This window comes from Heterodontus francisci, chromosome 7 (genome assembly GCF_036365525.1).
Source record: "Heterodontus francisci isolate sHetFra1 chromosome 7, sHetFra1.hap1, whole genome shotgun sequence".
In the NCBI taxonomy this organism is placed as follows: Eukaryota; Metazoa; Chordata; class Chondrichthyes; order Heterodontiformes; family Heterodontidae; genus Heterodontus; species Heterodontus francisci.
The window spans coordinates 56,719,828-56,745,725 of NC_090377.1; the positions used below are offsets into that span (position 1 = coordinate 56,719,828).

At 45.3% G+C, this 25,898-nt stretch overlaps 1 protein-coding gene across 1 annotated transcript in view; it reads left to right on the plus strand.

Annotated features, from left to right (window-relative positions):
• The window catches only part of LOC137371712 (potassium voltage-gated channel subfamily H member 7-like), a 525,923-nt gene that overhangs the window by 241,983 nt on the left and 258,042 nt on the right, over positions 1 to 25,898 (plus strand). Inside the window, exon 3 of the mRNA XM_068034535.1 lies at positions 24,098 to 24,250. Coding sequence (XP_067890636.1) covers positions 24,098 to 24,250 — 153 coding nt within the window. The remainder of the gene's footprint in view (positions 1 to 24,097; positions 24,251 to 25,898) is intronic.

Here is a 25,898-nt window from a genome sequence, read left to right on the forward strand (position 1 = left end):
TGTCCCCATGTTTTAGTGATGCCTCCCTCCAGATTCTCCTCCAGATGCAAAGGAAAGGTGGGAGGTCCGCTTCCCCAGCGATGGTAAGAAGAGGTCTTCCCGCCTGCCCAAGCAAGCCTGCATGGAGATGGCTTAGGAGGTCAGCAGCCATGGGGTCACACCCTGGAGCTGGTTACTGTACCACAAGAGGGTCAACACCCTCCTGCATTCTGCCAAGGTGAGTGCTCCATATCTAACGTCTTTTTAATGATTGCAAGTGGCTACGCAGGAGGAAGCAGGACATGGGGAGGGTGGCACTAGAACGGCGATGGCAGAGGGGGTTAGGCATTATCTCATCCTGACAGATGCATGGCTGCATTTCAACCAAAGGCCACCTTCTTTCACAGCTCACTCCCTTTTACCCTCCTGAGAGCACATGGCAGCATGAGCTATATGTGAGAGCCCAGTAGGGGACGAGGGGCTGACACTATCAGAACTGTCATGTCAATCTCTCTGTCAAGTATGGCAGTCTCAATCTTTCCACTTGCAGGACAAGAAGGCCCACAACAGGAGAGAGACAGACCGAAGAGGCGGAGGACAATATCAGTTCTATGGCCTCTCACCACAGCCGAGGACGAGGTATTTGAGTTGGCAGGGACCCAGAGCGGCTGTGCCATATGAGATGGAGAGACTGGAGACGCTGTGCAAAGGAGTGAGACCATCAACATACAGTTCACTTCTGGAGACCCACATCACATATGGTTCACATGACAAGATCTGCACAGCCTAAACCACATATGTTATGTTCTCTCATGCAGGTCAGTATCGGCAGGAGACTCAACAAGGAGGGGACCGGACGTCCATCTCTGAGGAGAAGGAGCACTCAGAGGATGCACCGTCCCATGATTCTCCTGCACCCTCCACCAGCGCAGATACTTTCACCTTGGTAGTTTTCTGCACAGCTGTAGAATCAGGGTCACAAGCTGGTGAGAGCACCGCACACACACCCGAGCAGCTGGCTGAGGCTGAGACAGCCGAGGCCTCTGACAGTTGGAGGACTGTGGGTGACCAGACCCATGCTAAGCCCCAGGCTCATGACAAACCTCTGGTGTCTGCAGCACAGGACATGGTGGAGTTGCAGAGAGAGGTAGGGCAACATCTGACGGAGAAGCCCGAGGCAATGCGCAGCCATGAATGGACAATGGAGGAGTCCATCCATGCCATGAGTACTGCCATGTCTCGAGTATATGAGCGCATGGCTTCCTCCATCGAGAAGTTGGTGACCCCCATGGAGAGCCAGATCCCACAGATGCGTGCAGACCTGCACACCATCTCCTTGGCCATGAGCTCAACGCAGCAGTGGCAAGGTGAGAGAAGGATAAGGCCTCTGGATTCTCGTCCAGCAACTCGTCCTTCTCTGGTCAGCAGGAACGTTCAAGTGAGCCTTGAAAGGGAGGAGGAGGGGTTACCCTCCACAGATGGGGGGTCCCCTCAGGGCACTCCAAATGTGGACACCGGCTCCTCAGCCCATCTGCCAGTGAATTCAGCTCCAACAGCCATGATGCCTGAGGAGAGTCCTGCACCAGTACAGGAAACCCTCAGGCAGCTGGGGCCTTCCAGGTCTCAGGTAATCAGAGGGCAGCCACCAAAGTCATCACAGGCCAAGGGGCAGCCTGATCAGCAGCCTTCTTCCAGCCCAGTTGCTAGCAATGGGTTCACACCTCATCGAAGCACTCAGAAATGTATAAAGAAAAACACCTAGACAGAGTTGGGGCTTCATGGGTGTTTATATGAAGCATCACATATCAGATATCAAAGTTCTTTTGTCCAAACTGTTAACGTTCATTGTGTAAAAGTGATTATTCTATCATATCTTAATTGTGAGCTGCTTGTTAATCTGTTAATTGTGTATCAATTGTTTGATTAAACGCCGGTCAAGGGTGTTAATTGGGGTCTTACTTGAGCACTTATAAGCAGACACTTACAGAGACTGGTGGAGGGTTTGAATGAGGAGCTACATGTTTGTAATCCTTTTACTCTGTACAATAAATGTGAAACTGAGTAAAGATAGGCTCCAGCATTATCCTTCCATAACAAGCTTTCTGGAGTTTAACAGTGCTGTTCCGGTCAAGTGAGGATGGTCCAAAGGGATTCTTACTTTTCCCTCTTTGTTCGACCACAACAGGTTTAGTTCTTTCTTAAAGTGAATGTACTGGCCAATTCAGTAGGTGTTTGATTACTTACTTGCTATGATCATAACAAGAACCAATCAGACAGGTTTTCTTGAGTTAACAAAGAAACTTTAATGTACCTAAACTGAAATAATAAAAGAATAATGTGCCAACTTTCACTCTCTCACACACACAAATAGGTCACAGAGTGGGGAAAGGTAGATTGGTTGAGCTAGAGTCCATAAAAAAGGTATACAGTCTGTGGAGTTTGGTGATTCAGCTGGATTCTAGCTGAAATCAGTGGTCCTGAGGCTTTTATTTTGAAGAGGTAGATGATTGATTTGTTGGATTGCTTGGAGATAGTGATGCGAATGATTTCCTCCAATGGAGTTTTGGATTGCAGCCAGAGTATGCAAAGGTGGTCAGTCAACAAGCAGGATTTGAAAGCTTTCAAGCTGGAATGAAGAGAGAGAGGGACCCACAGTTAGGGTCTACTCATGTCAGAGTTCAGTTACTTCTCCTTGCTGCAGAGAAAACACCAGCTTAAAAACCACAGATGGGGAGAGGCTATTCACATGACAGTCACTCAGTGATTCAAATATAGCATTTAGTAGTATTTCTCCTTCTTGCTAAAAGAAGGAGAACAAACAGTTCCCTCAAACTTCCTGGGTCTTGGTTCTTGCTGGGATATTAGCAGACATTTTGTCTCTCTCCTCACTAGCATTGCTGTGTAGGATACAGTGTTGCAAATTAAGTGATCATCTGAAGCTGAAAGGATGATTTTGCTGGCAGCTTGTCTTTTAAAATGTCTTTACAAAATACAAATTCAGATCTCCAACCAGTGAACCAAAGAAAATTATCATTCAATACATTGGCGTAACACTGCTGACTTCACTCTTCCTCCTTCGTGGAATGTCAATGTAAGGACAGCCCTCGTTTAAATATGATCTCGCATGGGCACTAGCACGTGGTTCAGCTGGGTGCTAGGCATGGAACACAAATGGAAAGGAGGCAACCGGCTACATACATTGAGGTGAGTCTTTATTGATTCCTCTGTGAGTGGACATCAAGGTGGCAGGAAGTGGGTATATAGGAGATTGCCACTTGCCTCCTTGGCACGTTGCACAATCTGCCTGGCCTCCGGTGCAAGGGCTTCATCATCCAGTGCTGCTTACTCATCTCCGTCCTCCACGTCTTCCTCGTCAGTGGAGGAGTGTCACACAGGCATCTCATCATCATGCGAGCCCTCCCCCCTCTGCAGTTCTAGATTATGCAGAGCACAGTAGACCACCACGATATGTGAGACCCTCACAGGGGCATACTGCAGGCCTCCACCAGATCGATCTATGCAGCAGAATCTCATCTTCAGCAGCGCAATGGTCTGTTCAGTGGTCACTCGGGTGGAGCCATGGCAATTGTTGTACCTCTCCTCTGCTGCATTGTGAGGGTTTCTCACAGGTGTGAGTAGCCAGGTCTTCAATGGGTAGCCCTTGACCCCAAAAATCCATCGCTGAGGCGAGCAGGGGCCTGAAAAGCTGTGGTACCTGTGATTGTCGATGTTGTTACAACTGACCACTTCAGTCAAAGCCCCCAATCAAAATATATGAATCTGATTGTGGTGGGAGAAACGCACTGTTAATTCAATCCCGTCACGCCACAGATCGCCTAACATATCATTTAAAACTTTCCAAATTAAAGAAAGAACCAGCTAAATTGTACCATCTATTAACCCCCGAATGAGGCTAACCAAACCAGGTGTCTTTAAATCAACAAATTAACTCTTTAATTAGAAAAACTAAATTCTTAAACACTACTAAGATATAAACAACATTTAAAATAGAAATAAATCAAAGTCCTTGAAAATTTACAGTCCAATGTAGTTTGAAGTCCTCACAGCCGTCAGATGGGAAAAATGCTTCTTCCACAGTAGAACAGTCCATAGTCTAACTCCAGCAGTAAGTGATGCTTCCTTCTTCCGCGATGGATTTCAACAATTAACAACTTGCGAACACTTTCAATAGAATCAATCTGACTTTAGAGTTTTTGAGGGATAAAAGATTCTCACAGTCGAACTTCCCTTCTTTCAGTTCAAATTATCAGTGATCTCCATTTTGGCTTGACTTTTTTAGAATTTTGAGAAATAATAATAATTAAACAGACTAAAATTCTCTTCCTTCAGTTTAAATGGCTGAGAGCTCTTTTTCAGGATCTAACACCAGCTGTCTGTCTGTGTTCTCCATTAGAACAGACTGTCTTCAACTAAAAAGCCAGTTCAAAATTGAATTGTAACAAATGTGTCGTATGATGCTCAATCCCAGTGGCTGTATCCATGGTAACGAGAAAGCACCCTTTGAATCGCAGTCTTCGAATGGCTGTATCCAAGGCAACGAAAATGCACCTTCTCGGTAACTCCGGAGGCCTGCTGGTTCTTAAAGCAGTACTGATCCTTTGCAAGCCTTAAAGGTACACCGCATATTCCTGGAAAAAAAAACTACAAGACCATGACAACATATGTAGGCATCATGGCTGCTTCCTGGGAAGTGGGTACACACCTGCAGGAAATGTTTTTGGTGGTCACAGACCAGTTGAATGTTGATGGAATGAAAGCCCTTCCTGTTGATGAAGTCAGTGGGCTGGTCTATTGGAGCCTTGATGGCCACATTCATGCAATCTATTACACGTGCACCTGGAGGAAAATAGTGATGGCCTCGAATCCGATTCCCCTCTCTGCCTAACTGCCAGGGTTGGTCTGGTAGCGCACACAGTCGCCGGCCCCCTTGAATAGGGCATTGGTCACCTCCTAATGCAGTGGTGGGCTGCTGCTTGGGAGGCCCCATACATGCCCCCGGTGGATCCTTGGAATGATCCAGATGCGCAAAAGCTTTGTGCCACTGATTTCTTCAGTGCCACTGGCATAGGGTGACCCTCAAATCCCATAGGTCACAACTTGTCCTGCACCATTGCACATAAGTCGCTGACGACCTCACTGGAGAGCCATAGTCTTCATTGACAATCCGCTTACACATTTGGAGATAGCTGATTCGAGTCCAGTACACATTCTGCCGCGGGTGGGCCCTTCTTGAAATGGCCGGTTGCTGTCGCTCTCGTCATGGAGCTTCATGGGCAGGCGCAACTGCCTCTTGGCCCTCCCTCCATCGGAGGTGCCGCATCATGCCATAGGCATCCAAAAGACAGGGTGTATGAGACTCATGCCAGGTGATCGGTGGCCTACAGAGTACTGTCAGTGCAGAGACAACCCTGCCTTGGCTGCTGTGCTTTTGCTACTTCCAACGGCTGACTCCCTGTTGGCCCTCAGTGCCCAACTTGCTGATGGTTAACTCTCTCATCCAGTAGTATGGGCAGCCAAACATCTCACCCAACAGTTTGGTCACCCGATAGAGCCACCCAAACCCAAGCCCCCCTTTCTTTTCTGAGTCTCCAAGACCCCGATCACCCTTGCAGAGCCCCTAAAGCTAGACACCAACCCCCCTCCTTGCAGAACCCCCGAGACCTCAACCTCCTTGCAGAGCTCCTGAGACCCCAATACCACCCCCCACCCTTGCAGAGCACACGGCACTGGAGTCTGAAAATGGTCTCTGCACCCCACTCTTCCCCTATGTAGTGCTGTTCAGGGCTGCCTATCCATCGCAACATTAATGCCTCATCTCCGTGTTGCCACCTTTAAATGGTCGTGAACTTGAAGGCACGTGAGTGCCACCCGCTGTCCACTTAATCCCAAGCCCCGATTGAATTGCGAGGAATTAGATGCAAATACATTAAAATTAACTGCTCAACAATTTAAAATACATTCCTGTTGTGTTGGGTCATCAATTCTGCCTTAGTGCTTTCCTGCCGCTCACTAAATCACGACACAGATTTCCGGGTGGATGTTTCCGATGCGATTCTCTGTCCCCCATGCCACCATTCCCGTTTCAAATGGCCGCACAAAATTCTGCCCAAAGAAGCATCCTTTGAGTGCTCCTCCTCCTCAGAGATGGATGGTTGTCAGCCTTCTGGTTGAGGCTCCTGCTGATGCTGACCTGTATGAGAGAACACAAACATGTGTGGTTTCAGCTATACAGATCTCGTCATGCCAACCACACATGATGTGGGTCTCCAGAAATGAACCGTATGTTGATGGAAGCCAATCCTCACTCTCCTGCATTATGACTTCAGTCTCTCCATCTGACATGGCGCAGCCACCATGGGTCCCTGCCAATTCTAATGCCTTTTCCTCAGCTGTGGAGAGAGGCCGAAGAACTGGGATGCCTCCGCCAATCCAGCTGTCTCCCTCCTGTTATGATCCCTCTTGTCCTGCAAGTGGAAAGATGGAAATAGTCATACTTTACAGAGAGATCAACAAAACAGTTCTGATAGTGTCAGCCCCTCGTTCCCTACTGGGGTATCACATATAGCTCATGCTGCTGCACGGTCTCAGGGGAGTTAATGGGGGTGATCTGTGAAAGGAGGTGGCCTGTGACCAAGGTGCAGCCATGCATCGGTCAGGATGAGGTGATGTCTAACCCTCTCTCCCTGTGCTGTTCTAGTGTCTCCTTCCCCATGTCCCTCTTCCTCCTGTGTAACAACTTGCAATCACTGAAAAGGAGAGGGGTGTGGACCACTCACCTTGACAGAATGCAGGAGGTCACTGACCCTCTTGCAGCACTGCACTCAGTTCCGGGGAGTGACCCCATAACTGCTGACCTCCTCAGCTATCTCCATCCAGGCTTGCTTGGTCAGGCGGAAGGACCTCTTGTCATCGCTGGGGAACATGACCTGCAGCCTTTCTCTTGCAGCCTGGAGGAGAATCTGGAGGGAGGCATCACTAAACACTGGGATCCACTCTGTGTCTAATTGTGTTTGCAGAAACAACCTATAGCTTGAAGCTAAAATTCTTAACTAAGCAAAGGTTTTGGAAACAGAAATAAAGCTTAGACTGACAGCTTAGACTGAGCGGCCAGGTCTGGAGCGAGTTGCCGAGGGGGGGGGGAGCAGCCCGTGGGGTGGGAGCGAGTTGCCGAGGGGGGAAAGCGGCTACCGGCGCGGGAGTGAGTGATGGAAATCAAGCTCCAGTGTCAAAGTTTCCCATTCAGCCGCTTCCTCCAGCCAAGAGGGGGGCTGAATACCCGATGACGCATTGTCGCGCATGCGCGAAAATGAACCAGCCGCGGATATGCGATGATGTTGGCGCGCGCAATGACATAATCCCACGCATGCGCCACTTAGTACTGGCAAGATGTAGCTGCGCATGTGCGCAGCGATGCGCACTCTGATGACGTCAGCGAGCCAGTGCGTTGTCAGGAATCACTTTGATCTGTAAATAGCTAGGTTAGTGCACTGCTGTTAGTGTGCCTGTGTTAATAGCTGGAAATTAGAAAAACGTGAAATTAAAATTAAAATTTAAGTAGCTACCTTCTAAATAATTAAGACACACAATTAGAAGAGAAGTAAAAAGCTGAGTCTACTGTTTTGTTTCATTTTTAAGTGGTAAGGTTTATTGTATTAGCAAGATTTAAATTAGTACAGTAAGTGCTGGTTAGGAGAGGCATTAATTTAAAAAATCGAGAAAATAATTAATTAGTTATTTAAAACACAGTCATGATGGCAGGGCAAATGATGTGTTACAGCTGCAGTATGTGGGAGCTCGTGGACACCAATGTGATCCACGGCAACCACATCGGCAGTAAGTGTCTATGGCTCGAGGATCTTTGGCTCAGAGTAGATGAGCTGGAGGCCGAGCTACAGACACTGCAATACATCAGGGAGAGGGAAAGCTACAGACCACTTTGTTCCAGAAGGCAGTCATACCCCAAAAGGTAGCGACTTCTGATTTGGTCAGTGGTCAGGGACAGATGGGTGTGACTGTGAGTCAAGCAGATAAGGGGCTCATGAAGGCAGAAGTGGAGGAGTCTCACCCCTTGCAATTGTCCAAAGGTTTCAACGTATGGATGAGACCAAGGGCTGTAGGGTGGATAAGCAAACTGGCCATTGCACCATGGTGCAGGAAGCCATTCAAGCGGGTAGTAAATAGGAATGTTATGGTGGTAGGAGATAGTGTAGTCAGGGGGATAGACACAGTTCTCTGCAGCCAAGAGCAAGAGTCCAGAAGGCTGTGCTGCCTGCCCGGTGCCAGGGTTCAGGACATCTGCTCAGGCTGGAGAGGAACTAGCAGTGGGAAGGGTGGATCAGTTGTTGTGGTCTACATGGGTACCAATAACATAGATAGAATGAGGAAAGAGGTTCTGCATGGGGGCAGGAACAGCTCGGGGCTAAATTAACAAGAACCTCAAAGGTAATAATCTCTGGATTATTACCTGAGCCACGAGCAAATTGGAGTAGGGTAAATAAGTTAGAGTTAAATGTGTGGCTCAAGGATTGGTGTGGTAGAAATGGGTTTGGATTCATGGGGCACTGGCACCAATACTGGGTAAAGTGGGAGTTATACCATTGAGACTGTCTTCACCTGAACCATTCTGGGACCAGTGGTCTGGTGGGTTGTATAACTAGGGCAGTAGAGAAGGCTTTAAAGTAAATAGTGAGGAGAAGGGATCATGTGAGAGGAGATGTGGTAAATCAAAGGGAAACAACAAGGCAATAGAGCAGGGTAGTGATTTGGATAATGATAACCAGAGTGTGGCAGGAAGGGTAGAGCGTACAAATGTAAGACTGCACCAGCAAATAGGGAAATTGTGTTTAACTAATTTATTAGAGTTCTTCAAGGAAGTAACAAGCAAGGTGGATAAAGAGGAACCTGTAGATGTGGTGTACTTAGATTTCCAAAAGGCATTTGATAGGGTGCCACATCAAAGGTTACTACACAAAATAAGAGCACATGGCGTAGGGGGTAACATATTAGTATGCATAAAGGATTAATTAACTAACAGGAAACAGAGAGTAGGGATAAATGGGTCTTTTTATGGGTTGGCAAGCTGTAATTAGTGGAGTGCCACAGGGATCAATGTTGAGGCCTCAACTATTTACAATTTATATCAATGACTTGGCGTAAGGGCCCGAATGTATGATAGCTAAATTTGCTGATGACATCAAGATAGGGAACAAAGTAAGCTGTTAAGAGGAGGTTAAAAGTCTACAAAAGGATATAAATAGGTTGAGTGAATGGACAAAAAATTGGCAGATGCAGTATAATGTGGGAAAATGTGAACTTGTCTACTTTGGCAGGAAGAATAGAAAAGCTGTATACTATTTAAATGGAGAGAGATTGTAGACCTCAGGTGTACAGACAGATCTGGGTGTCCTTGTACATGAATCACAAAAGGTTAGTATGCAGGTACAAGAAGTGATTAGGAAGGCAAATGGAATGTTGGTGTTTATTGCAAGGAGAATAGAGTATAAAAGTAGGGAAGTTTTACTGCAGAAGTACAGGATCTTGGGTGAGACCACATCTGGAGTACTGTGTACAGTTCTAGTCTCCTTATTTAAAAAGTATATAAATTGAGTTAGAAGCAGTTTAGGGAAGGTTCACTCGACTAGTTCGGGGATAATGGGCTTATCTTACAAAGAAAGGTTGAACAGGTTAGGCCTATAGCCATTGGGGTTTAGAAGAATGAGAGGTGATCTTATTGAAACATTATAAGATCCCGACAGGACTTGGTAGAGTGGATACCAGAAGGATGTCTACTCTTGTGGGGAAGACTAGAACTAGGGGAAATACTTGACCTCATCCTCACCAATCTGCCTGCCACAGATGCATCTGTCTATGACAGTATCGGTAGGAGTGACCACCACACAGTCCTTGTGGAGACCAAGTCCCGTCTTCACATTGAGGATACCCTCCATCGTGTTGTGTGGCACTACCACCGTGCTAATTGGGATAGATTTCAAACAGATCTAGCAATGCAAAACTGGGCATCTGTGAGGCGCTATGGACCATCAGCAGCAGCAGAATTGTATTCAACCACAATCTGTAACCTCATGGCACAGCAAATCCCCCACTCTGTCATTACCATCAAGCCAGGAGTGAAGAGTGCAGGAGGGCATGCCAGGAACAGCACCAGGCATACCTGAAAATGAGGTGTCAACCTGGTGAGGCTACAATACAGGACTATTTGCATGCCAAACTGCATAAACAGCATGCGATAGACAGGGCTAAGTGATCCCATAACCAATGGATCAGATCTAAGTTTTGTAGGCCTGCCACATTCAGTCGTGAATGGTGGTGGACAATTAAACAACTAACAGGAGGAGGTGGCTCCACAAATATCCCAATCCTCAATGATGGGGGAGCCCATCAGTGCAAAAGGTAAGGCTAAAGCATTTGCAACAATCTTCAACCAGAAGTGCCGAGTGAATGATTCATCTCGGCCTCCTCCTGAACTCCCCAGCATCACGGATGCCAGTCTTCAGCCAATTCGATTCACTCCACATGATAGCAAGAAACAACTGAAGGCACAGAATACTGCAAAGGCTACGGGCTCTGACAAAATTCCGGCAATAGTACTGAAGACCTGTGCTCCAGAACTATCCGCACCGCTAGCCAAGCTCTTCCAGTACAGCAACAACACTGGTATCTATCTACCCGACAATGTGAAAAATTGCCCAGGTATGTCCTGTACACAAAAAGCAGGATAAATCCAACCCGGCCAATTACAGCCCCATCAGTCTACTCTCGATCATCAATAAAGTGATTTTAGGTGTCATTGACAGTGCTATCAAGCGGCACTCGTTTAGCAATAACCTGCTCAGTGACGCTCAATTTGGGTTCCTCCAGGGCCACTCAGCTCCTGACCTCATTACAGCCATGGTTCAAACGTGAGAAAAGAAGCTGAATGCAAGAGGTGAGGTGAGAGTGACTGTCCTTGACATCAAGGTAGCATTTGACCAGGTATGGCATCAAGGAGCCCTAGCAAAACTGGAGTCAATGGGAATCGGGGAAAACTCTCCACTGGTTGGAATCGTGCCTAGCGCAAAGGAAAATGGTTGTGGTTGTTGGAGGTCAATCATCTGAGCTCCAGGACTGCAGGAGTTCCTCAGCATAGTGTCCTAGGCCCAACCATCTTCAGCTGCTTCATCAATGACCTTCCTTCAATCATAAGGTCAAAAATGGGGATGTTCGTTGATGACTGCACAATGTTCAGCACCATTCGCGACTCCTCAGATACTGAAGCAGTCCGTGTAGAAATGCAGCAAGACCAGGCTTGGGCTGATAAGTGGCTCTTAATATTCGCACCACACAAGTGCCAGGCAATGACCATCTCCAAAAAGAGAGAATCTAACCATCTTCCCTTGACATTCAACGGCATTACTTTTGCTGAATCCCCCACTATCAACATCCTGGGAGTTACCATTGACCAGAAACTGAACTGGAGTAGCCATATAAAGACCGTGGTTACAAGAGCAGATCAGAGACTAGGAATCCTGTGGCGGGTAGCTCACCTCCTGACTCCCCAAAGCCTGTCCGCAATCTACAAGGCACAAGTCAGGAGTGTGATAGAATACTCTCCACTTGCCTGGATGGGTGCAGTTCCAACAACACTCAAGAAGCTCAACACCATCCAGAACAAAGCAGACCACTTGATTGGCACCCCATCCACAATCATTCACTCCCTCCACCGCCGACGCACAGTGGCAGTAGTGTGTACCATCTACAAAATGCACTACAGCAACACACCAAGGCTCCTTGGCACCTTCCAAATCCGCGACCTCTACCACCTAGAAGGACAAGGGCAGCACATGCAATCTGCAAGTTCCTCTCCAAGCCACACACCATCCTGACTTGGAACTATATCGTCGTTCCTTCACTGTCGCCGGGTCAAAATCCTGGAATTCCCTTCCTAATAGCACTGTCGGTGTACCTACCCCACATGGACTGCAGCAGTTGAAGAAGGCAGCTCACCACCACCTTCTCAAGGGCAATTAGGGATGGGCAATAAATGCTGGCCTAACCAGTGACACCACATCCCATGTATGAATTTTTAAAAAAAGATAGTGCTGTAACTAGAGGATGTCCTTGAGGGGGCAAGGACATAAACCATTTGGTTAGAGTTGAGAGGTAAAAAGGGTATCATCACACTACTGGAGGTATTCTATAGGCCTCCATATAGTGTGAGAGAGAGATAGTGGTGCAAATCTGCAGGGAAATCGCACAGATGTCCAAGAACTATAGAGTGATGATATTGGGGGATGTTAATTACCCAAACATCGGTGGAGTTAATGTTCGAGTCAAGGTTAAGGAGGGGGAGGAATTTCTGAAATGTGTTAAGAACTTCCTTAACCAGTATGTTCTCAATTCAACTAGGAAGGAGGTATTGCTGGATGTGATGCTGGGGAATGAAGTGGGACAAGTGGACCAAGTGTCTGTGGAGGAAACACTTGAATAAGAGTGATCATCCTATCAAAGTTTAGATTAATAATGGAGAGGAGCAAGGAACAATCTAAAGTAGAATTTCAAAATTGGAAGAAGGCCAACTTTAATGGGATGAGAGAGGATTGAGCATGGTTAAAATGGAACCAAAGTTTGATAGGAAAAGTGGTAAGGGAACAATGGGTGATCATTAAGGTAGAAATGTTTCAGGTACAGGCTAGGTGCACTCCAACAAAGGTGATAGGAAGGGGATCCAAAACCAGGGCTCCTTGGATGATGAAAGAGATAGAGAGTATGATGAAACAAAAAAAAAAAGAGGGGGCTGGATTGTCTGCTCCGTTGGAAGGCAGGATTTTTGGTGGGGTGGGCCAGAGATTTGGTGTTGATGCATCTGCCACAGAACCCGACACCATGATGCCGGTTTCCAATTTTCTCGGAGGCGGTGAGGTTCTGTGGTAGCACCTCCATTGCAATGCGATGTAATCATAGTTTAAATATGTTAAATACTGTTTTACATGCATTTGTACCTAATTCGCCATGAGCATACCAGGTGTTCGCTATCTTCTGCATGACGTGCGGCACTCGCGTGCCTTTACATTCCAGTCATTGAAAAGCTGGCGCCAACGAGGCAAGAATCTTTGTTGCCTACAAAGTTTAAATAAGTTTTGTGTTGTTATCTTGTGAAATTTTTTTTTAGCATCCGACTAAGCTCAATCTGCAGATGTGAGGAGAGGTTAGAACTCTGCAAGTAGATACTGCTGGGGAGGGCAGAACTTGGCAACTGTATTGGTTGCTTTTGTTTCGGGGGTCCAGTGCAGGCTACTCAAATGGTATTGGTATGGTCACAATGGCTCATACTTTTTGAAAAGTTGTGAAAGCAACATCAAGCCATACCAAGCCAGAACCCTACAAAACCAAAATTAACACAAATCTTTGCCCAGATAGGTGTATTTGACCTTTTGAAGGGAGCCAAAGTTACAAGGAGGACAGAGATGGGTATGATTCACCTTGTTTTCCTGGATTCCCTTGCTGCGATGAGGCATCTCCGCTGGAGACGGGCCCAAGAGGCAGCTACAGCTCAACAGGATGCTCCTAGACGCGAGCATTGGCAGCCACTAAGGTGAAGTAGAGCCCAGATATGCCAGTGCGTCTATAGGACTCGGATGTCTGAGTGCAACTGCCAGAGGCGACTACAAATGTCCAGAAAGGTTGTCACACAACTCTGCGCACTGCTGAACAATGATTTGCAACCAATGTGTTTTGGTGGTCACCCTGTGCCTGTGGTCCTCAAAATTACTGTGGCCCTAAACTTTTATGCCTCTGGATCATTCCAGGGATCCACCGGAGACTTGTGTGGGATCTCTCAATCCCCAGTGCACTGCTGCATCAAGGAGGTGACCAAAACTCTGTTCAGGAGGACCGGCGACTATGTACATTACAGAACAGACCCTGAGAGTCAGGCCGAGAGGGCCATTGGATTTGGAGCCGTTGTGGGATTTCCATAGATCCAAAGTGTGATCGACTGCATGCATGTGACCATCAAGGCTCCCTAGGACCAACCAGCCGCCTTCATAAACAGAAAGGGGTTTCATTCAATTAATGTCCAACTAGTATGTGACCACAGAAAGCACTTCCTACAAGTGTGTCCGCTTCCCGGGTAGCTGCCATGACTCATACGTACTTCGCCAGTCCCAGGTGCCACTGCTTTTCCTGCCCCCTGCTCACCTTCAGGGATGGATTCTTGGGGATAAGGCTACCCCTTTGATGACATGGCTTCTGACGCCAGTGAGGAACCCCATCAATGATGCTGAAGAGCGCTACAACACCTGCCACTTCTCCACCTGAGAGACCATCTAGCAGGCTATTGGTATGCTGAAGATGCGGTTCCACTGCCTTGATAGATCTGGTGGAGTCCTTCAGTATGCACCAGACAGGGTTGCGCACATCATTGTAGTCTGCTGCTTTCTGCACAACATCGCACTACAGACTGGGGCGGCCTTGCAAAATTACGGGAGCATGAGACATCCTCCGATGAAGAGGACACAGAGGTCACACAAGGCCAAGCACACATGGAAAATCAGAGTGCAGTGATGGAGGCCAGACAGGGTGAGCAGCGAGCAAGGGAGGCAAGGCAGAGGCTAATGATTGTGTGTTTCACAATCCATGAATTTAAATAAATATGTTTGCTAACAAAACGCACCATCATGGATGTAGTCTCAAGTCCACTGCCTCCAAAACATCTGTCTCTGCAGCATAAATGGCAGCAACAAACTGAGCATGATCGCATGTGACATCATTCGTGCAATTAAACATCATGCATATTGGCATGCTAATGATGTCAGTAGTCAGTGGTCACTTTGGCAATGCTGTAAGGCTTATGATGGAATTGAAAGACACGATCACTCCATGGTGGAATGTGGTTTTCAGACAATAAAGGCTGATGATTGGCAGCAAAACACATTTAATTAAAGTAAACATGACATATCTGTCTCACCCATGAATACCCATGTGTGAAGGTGCCTTTTTAATACGTTTATGTGTGCTCCTTCGCGGTGTAACCGCTGTGTTAGCGGCTGGACTGGAGGCAAGCTGCTGATCCGGACGTCCCTTGGCCTGGAATGACTTCGGCGGTCGTCCTCTGGGTGCCTGAGCCTGGGAGGCCCTGGCTGCCTGAAGGCTTCCTGCACTGGTGCAGGACTGTCCTCAGGCATCATGGCTGATGGAGCTGGACTCACTGGCAGAGGGGCTGAGGAGCTCACGTCCACACTCGAATCTTCTGAGGGGAGACCCCAGATATGGAGCACAGCCTCTCCTCCTCCCTTTCAAGGCTCGTTGGAACCTCCCTGCTCTCTGGAGAAGGACTAGGAGTAGGAACACTCCATGGCCTTGTCCTTCTCTCACACTGCCACTGCTGATTTGAAGTTATGGCCAAGATGAGAATTTGCAGGTCATGGTGTATCTGTGGGATCTTGCTCTCCATGAGCGTAGCCAACCTCTTGATGGGTGAAGCCCTGTGCTCAGATGCCTGGGACATGGCAGCAGTCATGACCTGGATGCACTCCTCAATTCTCTGCTCATGGCTGCACATGGCCTCTGGCATCTGCCAGATGTTGCCTTATCTCTCCCTGCAACTCCACCCTGCGGGTGGCACAGTGGCGCAGTGGTTAGCACCGCAGCCTCACAGCTCCAGCGACCCGGGTTCAATTCCGGGTACTGCCTGTGTGGAGTTTGCAAGTTCTCCCTGTGTCTGCGTGGGTTTCCTCCGGGTGCTCCGGTTTCCTCCCACATGCCAAAGACTTGCAGGTTGATAGGTAAATTGGCCATTAGAAATTGCCCCTAGTATAGGTAGGTGGTAGGGAAATATATAGGGATAGGTGGGGATGTGATAGGAATATGGGATTAGTGTAGGATTAGTGTAAACGGGTGGTTGATGGTCGGCACAGACTCGGTGGGCCGAAGGGCCTGTTTCAGTGCTGTATCTCTAAACTAAACTAAACATGCCCTGTGCTGTCGACACTAGAGGCTCATCATACCAACGACATAGGTGGAAAGAGGGATGAGGTCCTGCAACAAGAATTTAGGGAGCTAGGTAGCAGATTAAAAATCAGGACCTCAAAGGTTGTAATCTCTGGATTACTCCCTGTGCCATGTGCAAGCAAGTATAGGAATAGGAGGAGAGAGCAGATGAATGCATGGCTAAGGAGATGGTGCAGGAGGGAGGGCTATAGATTCCTGGATCACTGGATCTGTTTGTGGCAAAGGTGGGACCTGTACAAGTTGGACGGGTTGCACCTGAACCGGAACGGGCGCAACATCCTTGCTGGGAGGTTTGCTATAGTGTTGTTGGGTGGGTTTTAAACTAATTTGGCAGGGGGATGGGATACAGAGTCAAGCTACAGTAGGGGGTGAGGCACAACCAAATATAGAGGAGAAACTGAGTCAGTCTGGAAGGCAGAGCAAATATAGACCTGTTAAGGTCCAAGTGAAAAATGCAAGGCTGGATTGCATATACTTTAATGCAGGGAGTCTTACTAATAAGGCAGATGAATTGAGGGCATTGATTAGCACAAGGGATTATAATATTATTGCTATCACAGAGACATGGCTGAGGGAGGGGCAGGACTGGCAACTCAATATTCCAGGGAATAGAATCTTCAGGCGTGATAGGGGAGGGGATAAAAGAGGAGGTGGTATTGCACTGTTGATCAATTACAGTAAGTAGGGATGATATCTTAGAAAATTCCTCAAATGAGGTCATAAGGGTAGAATTTAAGAACAAAAGGGTGACAATCATTTGGCTGTGCGTGTACTACAGGCCTCCAAACAGTCAGGGAGAGAAAGAGGAACAGATATGTAGGCAAATCTCTGAGAGTTGTAAAAATAATAGGGTAATAATAGTAGGGGATTTCAACTTATCTAATATCAACTGGGATAGTCTTAGTGCAAAAGGCTTAAAGGGGGAGGACTTCTTAAAATGCATACAGGAGAGCTTTTTGAGCCAGTACATAGAAGATACTACAAGAGAAGGGGCACTACTGGACCTAATCCTAGGGAGTGAAGCTGGACAAGTGGTAGAAGTATCAGTGGGGAGCATTTCGGGGATAGTGCCCATAACTCTGTAAGACTTAAGGTAGTTATGGAAAAGGAAAATACGGGTCAGAAATAAAGGTACTGAACTGGGGGAAGGCGGATTTCAATTTGATGAAACAGGATCTGACCAAAGTGGACTGGAAGCAGCTACTTATAGCAAAGTCTACATCAGGCCAGTAGGAGTCATTCAAAGAGGAAATGGTGAGGGTTCAGAGCCAACATGTACCCGTTAAGGTGAAGGGTAGGACCATCAAGTCCAGGGAACCCTGGATGTCAAGGGATATAGAGTATTGGATCAGGAAAAAAAAGGATTATGGCAGATTCAGAGCACTGAAAACAGCGAAGGCACTAGAGGAGTATAGAAAGTGTAAGGGGGTATTTAAAAAAGTAATTAGGAGAGCGAAGAGAGGACATGAAAAAACATTAGCGGTCAATATAAAGGAAAATCCTAAGGCGTTTTATAAGTATATTAAGGGCAAGAGGATAACAAGGGAAAGAGTAGGGTCCATTAGGGACCAAAGTGGCAATCTGTGTGTGGAGCCGGAGGACATAGGTGAGGTTTTAAATGATTACTTTTCATCTGTTTTCACTGTGGAGAACGACGATGTAGGTGTAGAGATCACGGAAGGGGATTGCAATACACTTGATCATTTTAACATTGAAATGGAGGAAGTAGTCAATGTTTTAGCGGGCTTAAAAGTGAATAAATCCCCAGGCCCAGATGAGATGTATCCCAGGCTGTTATGTGAGGCAAGGGGGGTGATAGCAGGGGCTCTGACACAAATTTTCAGATCTTTTCTAGCCACGGGAGAGATGCCAGAGGACTGGAGGACAGCGAATGTGGTACCATTATTCAAGAAGGGTAGCAGAGATTGACCAGGTAATTATAGGCTCGTGAGTCGGACATCAGTGGTTGGGAAACTATTGGAAAAAATTCTGAGGGACAGGATTAATCTCCACTTGGAAAGGCAGGGAATCAGGGATAGTCAGCGCGGCTTTGTCAGGGGAAGATCATGTCTAACTAACTTGATTGAATTTTTCGAGGAGGTGACTAGATGTGTAGATGAGGGTAAAGCAGTTGATGTAGTCTACATGGACTTCAGTAAGGCTTTTGATAAGGTCCCACATGGGAGATTGGTTAAGAAGGTAAGAGCTCATGGGATCCAGGGCAATTTGGCAAATTGGATCCAAAATTGGCTTGGTGGCAGGAGGCAGAGGGTAATGGTTGAGTCTTGTTTTTGCAAGTGGAAGCCTGTAACCATTGGTGTACCTCAGGGATCGGTGCTGGGACCCTTGCTGTTTGTAGTGTACATTAATGATTTAGACATGAATATAGGAGGTATGATAAGTAAGTTCACAGATGACACGAAAATTGGTGGTGTCGTAAATAGTGAGGAGGAAAGCCTTAGATTACAGGACGATATAGATGGGCTGGTAAGATGGGCGGAGCTGTGGCAAATGGAATTTAATCCTGAGAAGTGTGACGTGATGTATTTTGGAAGGACTAACAAGGCAAGGGAATATACAATGGATTGTAGGACCCTAGGAAGTACAGAAGGTCAGAGGGACCTTGGGGTTTACTTTTCATAGATCACTGAAGGCAGCAGCACAGGTAGATAAGGTGGTTAGGAAGGCATATGGGATACTTGCCTTTATTAGCTGAGGCATAGAATATAAGAGCAGGGAGGTTATGATGGAGCTGTATAAAACACTAGTTAGGCCACAGCTGGAGTACTGTGTACATTTCTGGGCACCACACTATAGGAAGGATGTGGTTGCACTGGAGAGGGTGCAGAGGAGATTAACCAGGATGTTGCCTGGGCTGGAGCATTTCAGCTATGAAGAGAGACTGAAAAGGCTAGGGTTGTTTTCCTTAGAACAGAGGTGGATGGGGGGGGGGGGACATGATTGAGGTATACAAAATTATGAGGGGCATGGATAGGTTAGATAGGAATAGACTTTTTTCCTTAGCAGAGGGGACAATAACCAGGGGGCATAGATTTAAGGCAAGGGGCAGGAGGTTTAGAGGGGATTTGAGGAAAATCTTTTTCACCCAGAGGGTGGTTGGAATCTGGAATACACTGCCTGAAGTGGTGGTAGAGGCAGGAACCCTCACAACATTTAAGAAGTATTTCGATGAGCACTTGAAATGCCATAGCATACAAGGCTATGGGCCAAGTGCTGGAAAAGGGACTAGAATAGTTAGGTGCTTGATCACCAGCACAGACACGATGGGCTGAAGGGCCTGTTTCTGTGCTGTATGACTCTATGACTATCAGCCTGGGGCTCAGCATGGGCCTGTACACCTACAGTCCTCCGACTGTCAGAGGCCTCGGCTGTCTCAGCCTCAGCCAGCTGCTCAGGTGTGTGTGTGCAGTGCTGTCAGCAGCTTGTGACCCTGATTCTAATCCTGATCGATTCCCCATCAAGGTGAGAGTATTTGCGCTGGTGAAAGGTGCAAGAGAGTCATGGGACGGTGCATCCTCTTAAGTGTAGCGCATCCTCAGAGGTTGTCATTGTTCCCTAATTGTCTTTCAGCATTTGCGAGCACTGCCCTGCAAGATACAATGTAAAGAACAGGCATTTAGGTGTTACGGTACATGTGTCACACTCATGGCAGCATTGCATTTCTCTATAAAACGTAATTTTGATTCATTCTGTGTTTATCAATAATCACTTTCTTCACCTGGGACCCCGAGCTCGACATGTGATATGGCACGTCCTCCTTGGCTCCCAGCTAACTCAAGTGCTCCTCTTTGGCCTCAGACAGAGGCCGCAGGTCGGGCACCATGCCACTGGTCCTGACTGCCTCCCTGCTGTTGTGGTCCCTTTTCTGAAAGATCAAGGAGTTTCAAGCATCTCTACATCACGCCAAAGCTAACATGAGCTCCTCCTCTGCACCTGGGGGCTGTCGCTGCTCTCATACTGACTCTATCTGTCATGGGTCACAACTGGACTAAGATAGACACAAGGGAGACTGGTGTCACTTATCCAGCCGACTGCATAATCACAGCGGCACAGCTGCGAACATCACAGGCAGGACTTCGCCATTTTTCGCACCCACCACTGTGAGCCCAGGGTGTTTAATGCATGTCAAGTGATTTTTCAAGTGGGAACCAGGCCAAATACAATAGGTTGAGAGGGGAAGTGAAGAGGTAAAAAATAAGACGAGTAAATGGAGAATATGAAAATAGAATGGCACTTAACATAAAAGGTAACCCAAAATCTTCTACCGGCTTGTAAATAAAATGGGCACTAAGAGGTTGGCTTGGCCCTATTAGGGAAAAAGAGGGTGATATATGCTTAGAGGCACAGGGCAAGGCTAGAATACTTAATGAGTACTTTGTATCTGTGTGTAGCATGGAAATAATAACATAGTTCTAAAGAGTTTGTCGGGACACAGGTACCTGGAGGTTCATGCGCATAGATCTTTGAAGGTGGCAGGGCATACTGAGAGAGTTAATTAACAAAGCGTATGTGATCTTGGGCTTCATATACTGAGTATTGAGTACAAAAGCAAGGACGTTTTGTTGAGACTTTTTAAAGGCTGGTTAGGCCTCAACTAGAGTGTTGCGTCCAGTTCTGGTCAGCACACTTTAGGAAGGATGTGAGGGTCTTTCAGAGGATGTAGAGCAGATTTCCAAGAATGGTTCCAGGGATGAGGTATTTTAGCTACAAGGTTAGTTTGGAGAATCTGGGGTTGTTCTCCTTGGAGCAAAGGAGTTATATGAGGCTTTCCATTTTTTGATAAAACTTGAGAATCTATATCTTAAAAACTGGAGAGGATTCCATGGATACTGGAATCTTGAAGAAGCTGAACTTTGGGTGTTTTTCTTAAAAGAGGTTACTCGATGGTTTGGATTGAATGTAAACAAGTTTTACTGGAAGGCACCTGTTTGCAAATAGGGGGTTGTGTTTTGATCTGAAGAGTTATTTGCAAGGAAGTGACAAGCCAGGGTTTATAGATGTCACCCAACTTGCCTCTGGAAAGGTTTTAGTTTCATTTTGAATTGTTAAAAACAGGTAGTTGGCATTTGCTTTTTGACCTGTCAGGAGAACAGAAGAAGATCCAGCCAGCCCATCTTTCTCTTGAAAAAAAAAATCCTGTGTCAAGTGTGTTTCCTGTTGCCTCCTGTACTTGAAGAAATCCTGCATGTTTGCAGAGGTCTTGCATCATTAAAGATACTTTGCATTGAATGTGTGAGGAATGAAACCTTTGTTGCTGCACACCTGATGTAAGACCTATGTGAAGCCTTCTGTGGCTGCATATCTTTGAAAGCCTACCCGAACTGATCTTCAACATCGCCTGGAAGGAACTTTTCTGGGAAGATCCTAGTAACAGCCGCATATTTGCTTTTGAGACACTTCACCAAAACAAAGGACATCTTCCGTACCTACTTTTCAGTCTAAGCGTTTTTTTATTCCTTCTATTTCTTTGCAATAGCTGTAAACAAAAATCAAATTTTTTCCGGTTACCAGGTTAGGTATGTATGTGAGTGTGTGCATGAGGGCTAGGATAAATAAGAGGCTTTAATATTTCAGTTCGCGTGTATGTTTACTTTATTATTGGTTCAGTCTTGGCTTATAATAAATGGACAGTTTTGTTGTTTATTAAAGAAACCTGATTGGTGTGCTTTACTCTGTGGGAAAAATAGAGTATCTAATTGATTGTTTCGGTCAGTGGGAAAATTTAAATATATTTTATGACTTGTGGAGAAGTGGAGCTAAATTAACAGTGCACTCCTCCCACCTCAGGCATAACAGGAGATTGAGGGGAGATTGTAGAACAAAGAACAAAGAACAATACAGAACAGGAACAGGCCATTCGGCCCTCCAAGCCTGCGCCGATCATGATGCCTGTCTAAACTAAAACCTTCTGCACTTCTGGGTCCGTATCCTTCTATTCCCATCCTATTCATGTATTTGTTAAGATGCCTCTTAAACGTTGCTATCGTACCTGCTTCCACCACCTCCCCCGGCAGCAAGTTCCAGGCACTCACCACCCTCTGTGTAAAGAACTTGCCTCGCACATCCCCTCTAAACTTTGCCCTTCACACCTTAAACCTATGTCCCCTAGTAATTGACTCTTCCACCCTGGGAAAAAGCTTCTGACTATCCACTCTGTCCATGCCACTCATAACTTTGTAAACCTCTATCATGTCACCCCTCCACCTCCATCGTTCCAGTGAAAACAATCCGAGTTTATCCAACCTCTCCTCATAGCTAATACCCTCCAGACCAGGCAACATCCTGGTAAACCTCTTCTGTACCCTGTCCAAAGCCTCCACATCCTTCTGGTAGTGTGGCGACCAGAATTGCACGCAATATTCTAAGTGTGGCCTAACTAAGATTCTGTACAACTGCAGCGTGACTTGCCAATTTTTATACTCTATGCCACTGTGACAGGTTTAGATATGGTAGGCAAAGAAAAGCTGTTCCCATTAGCTGATGGTACAAGGACTAGGGGACACAGATTTAAGGTTTTGGACAAGAGATGCAGGGGAGAGGTGAGGAAGAACTTTTTTATGCAGCGATTGGTAATGACCTGGCACTTGCTGCCAATGAGGATGGTGAAAGCAGAGATGATGAATGATTTCAAAAGGAAATTGAATGAGTACTTGAGGGAAATTAACTTGCAGGGCTACGGGGATAGAGTAGGGGAATGAGACTGACTGGATTGCTCTACAGAGAACCGGCATGGATTACTCTATGAGAAGGTGGTGATGAGCCTTCTACTTGAATATGCTTCCACATGATTTGAACTGCTGTGGTATCTGGTTCTATTCCATTGCATATTGTGGGATGTAGAATACTCTATAGTATATATTATAATACAAAGCTTGTTGCAGCAACTGTATGTCAGTCGTTTACAAAGTTAACATATTTGGAAGAGGCAAATACCCTTGTGACTTATAACTGTGCTTCATATGGAACTGAATTTTCAAATAACCTTTGTAGCAAAGCCCATGTTGCTAATATCTAGTTCAACCAGCTTACTGCAGGTGTATCGTGATCTTTGTTATAGACTTAAAGATTCTCTCCTTTTAAATGGTAATAGTACTATTTTATTGAAATAAACAATACTATTGACTTCCTGAAAGGCGTTGACTTACCTACCTACCATTGACAAATGTGCCTTTGTCGTCAGGCTATGGAGCTCAATTAGTTTGATAAATATACATACACATGGACTCATGAAGTTATACTAAAGCTAAAATAACAAAAATGCCATTAAGTATCTGATTGTAATAATAGTATTTTTTAAAAGTCACTATGAATTAAACAACCATGCAGGTGAAAAACAAATCTCTTAACTGTTACTAAGCAACATGGTCCAAAATGGAAATACTGTGATTTGTGATAATGTGACACTTTCCAATATCTGGTGACTAACTGCTAGCAAAGTCTTATGGACAGCACAAATCCTAAATATTCTGCTTCATCTCAAATCCCAGAACAAAGATATACTGTATGCTGTTTGAGAAAGTACTCTTAACTGTGAAGAGGAACTTGCAAATCATCGACATCTGAACAAAGTGGTGAACCCTGAATCAAAAGGTTACTGTACCTTATAAACACTCTGTTACATTTTGACAGTGTTGGCCAAGTCAATGTGTCCTTCAGGCATACCTTTGAAATTCACAATGAGCATGAAGTACACATCAGTTAGACACACAATCAATGTGATTCTCACCACACATTTCAAAGGTGGATGTGCATTAACAAGGTCTCAGTGTAATGGGAAAGAGACTCTGGGAAACCCTGAGAAAGGAACACAAAAATATGTGGAAATTCATATTTCTAACAAAAGCATTTTTAAATCGTTATGGAAGATTTTCATACACGCCATTTTTAGTGTGCAAGTAATGTTACTTTCATAAACAGTTCTTAACTATTTCTCTGATGAGGACAATAGACAAACAGTTTCCATTCGTAAAGCCAAAAAAAATGAAAACCTTTGCACTGTCATTCATTTTCAGCCATGGATTTTATTCCATTTTTCTCTCTTCATTAAACCTCTCTTCTTTTTATTTAGGGTCAACATTTTTGTGCAACACCCATATAATTCCAGTGAAAAATGAAGAAGGGGTGGTCATAATGTTCATTATAAACTTTGAATTTGTGGATGAAGAGAAATGCTTGCTATCGCCAGATAGCTTAAATCACATGTCACCAGCCAAAGACACACGTAAGTGTCCCTTTAATTTTGTTTTTTTTTAACTGAACTTTTGTATCTGACAATAATATTTTGCTTTATGAAACTTATCAGGAAGAAGTTTTTGCAATGTCTTTATCGGTGGTCACTGTTTTCTCTGTAACAGAACTGGACATAACAATTTGCTCCAACTTTTAACTGATGAAACACAATTTTATTAATTAGAGTTGTGATTGGAATGAATCAGCGATTCTATGTCAAATTCTAAACTATTGGACCTATTCCATGCTGTTATATCTATTTCTGTTATAAACCAGTCTGTTTATAAGCAATGTTTGTGCCTGTCCATGTCTCTTGGATATGCAGTGAATTCTGCACTTAACTCTGATCATCTGATATCTGAGTCCTTTTCAGCACAATTCCATTCATTTTTAGTCTGATGACATTCATTAATTATTACCGATCCCTTTATTGTCATTTGCTTTTTAAGTGTCACTTTGGCTCAGTTCTGGTATTCTTGCCTCTGAAGCAGAAAATTGTGGGTTAATACCCCACTCCAGGACTTGAGCACATTAATGCAAGTTGACACTTCAGAGCAATGCGGAGAGAATGCTACACTGTCAGAGGTACCATTTTTTTGGATGAGAAGTTAAACTGAGATTTCATATCCCTGTTCAGATCATATATATAAAAGTTTGTGAAGTCCTATCCAGAGAAAAGCAAGGACTCTCTTGGAGTGATGGCCATTTGGCCAAACTGGTCCATTTATGGAATTGCTGTTTACAGGACTTGTGTACAAATGAGCTGCTACATTTGCTTACATAAAAAGAGTTACTTCAAAAATAATTCCAAAGCTGTGAAGTACCTTAGGACATCGTGAGATGTTAAAGGGAGTATATAATTATAGCTTTCTTTTTTTAAAACAAGAATTCCATTCATCACAGCTATGTGCCTTTCTCTGCAGCCTTTTTTTGAATGGCCAATATAATCAAAGATTTACAGTACAGGTTATCATAAAAAGAGAATGATTTAGTTTGTAGTGATTTTATTCAGTAGTTGTTCATCAACTCTGATAAAATTATATTAAAACTGTTACTGGGACTCGTGTAGATGAGAAGCTGAAAATGGCAGCAAAGAATTTCACTTTATTCAGCATTTCGTTCTGAGCAATAATCTGGTTAAGTAGCAGCTTTAGGCACCACCGAATTGATTTCTCAATTAAATCTTTTAGTATTGCAAGTGTGGGCCTTGCTGCAGTGAGTGTGCCTTCTATTGCTATTTTTGTTTCAAACCCTTCAGAAGACTGTTGAATCAAGAGAAGTGTTTTCCTGTAAATATACTGCCACAAAGAATTAGAAAGAGAGAGCCAGAATAAAAGCAAAATACTGCGGATGCTGGAAATCTGAAATAAAAACAAGAAAGGCTGGAAATACTCAGCAGGTCTGGCAGCATCTGTGGAGAGAGAAGCAGAGTTAATGTTTCAGGTCAGTGACCCTTCTTCAGAACTGAAGTTCAGTTCTGAAGAAGGGTCACTGACCTGAAATGTTAACTCTGTTTCTCTCTCCACAGATGCTGCCAGACCTGCTGAGTATTTCCAGCATTTCTTGTTTTTATTATATGAGAGAGCCAGAAATAATTTCTCTTATCAGTAGTAGGAATAAGGAAGCTGCTTTGGAAATCC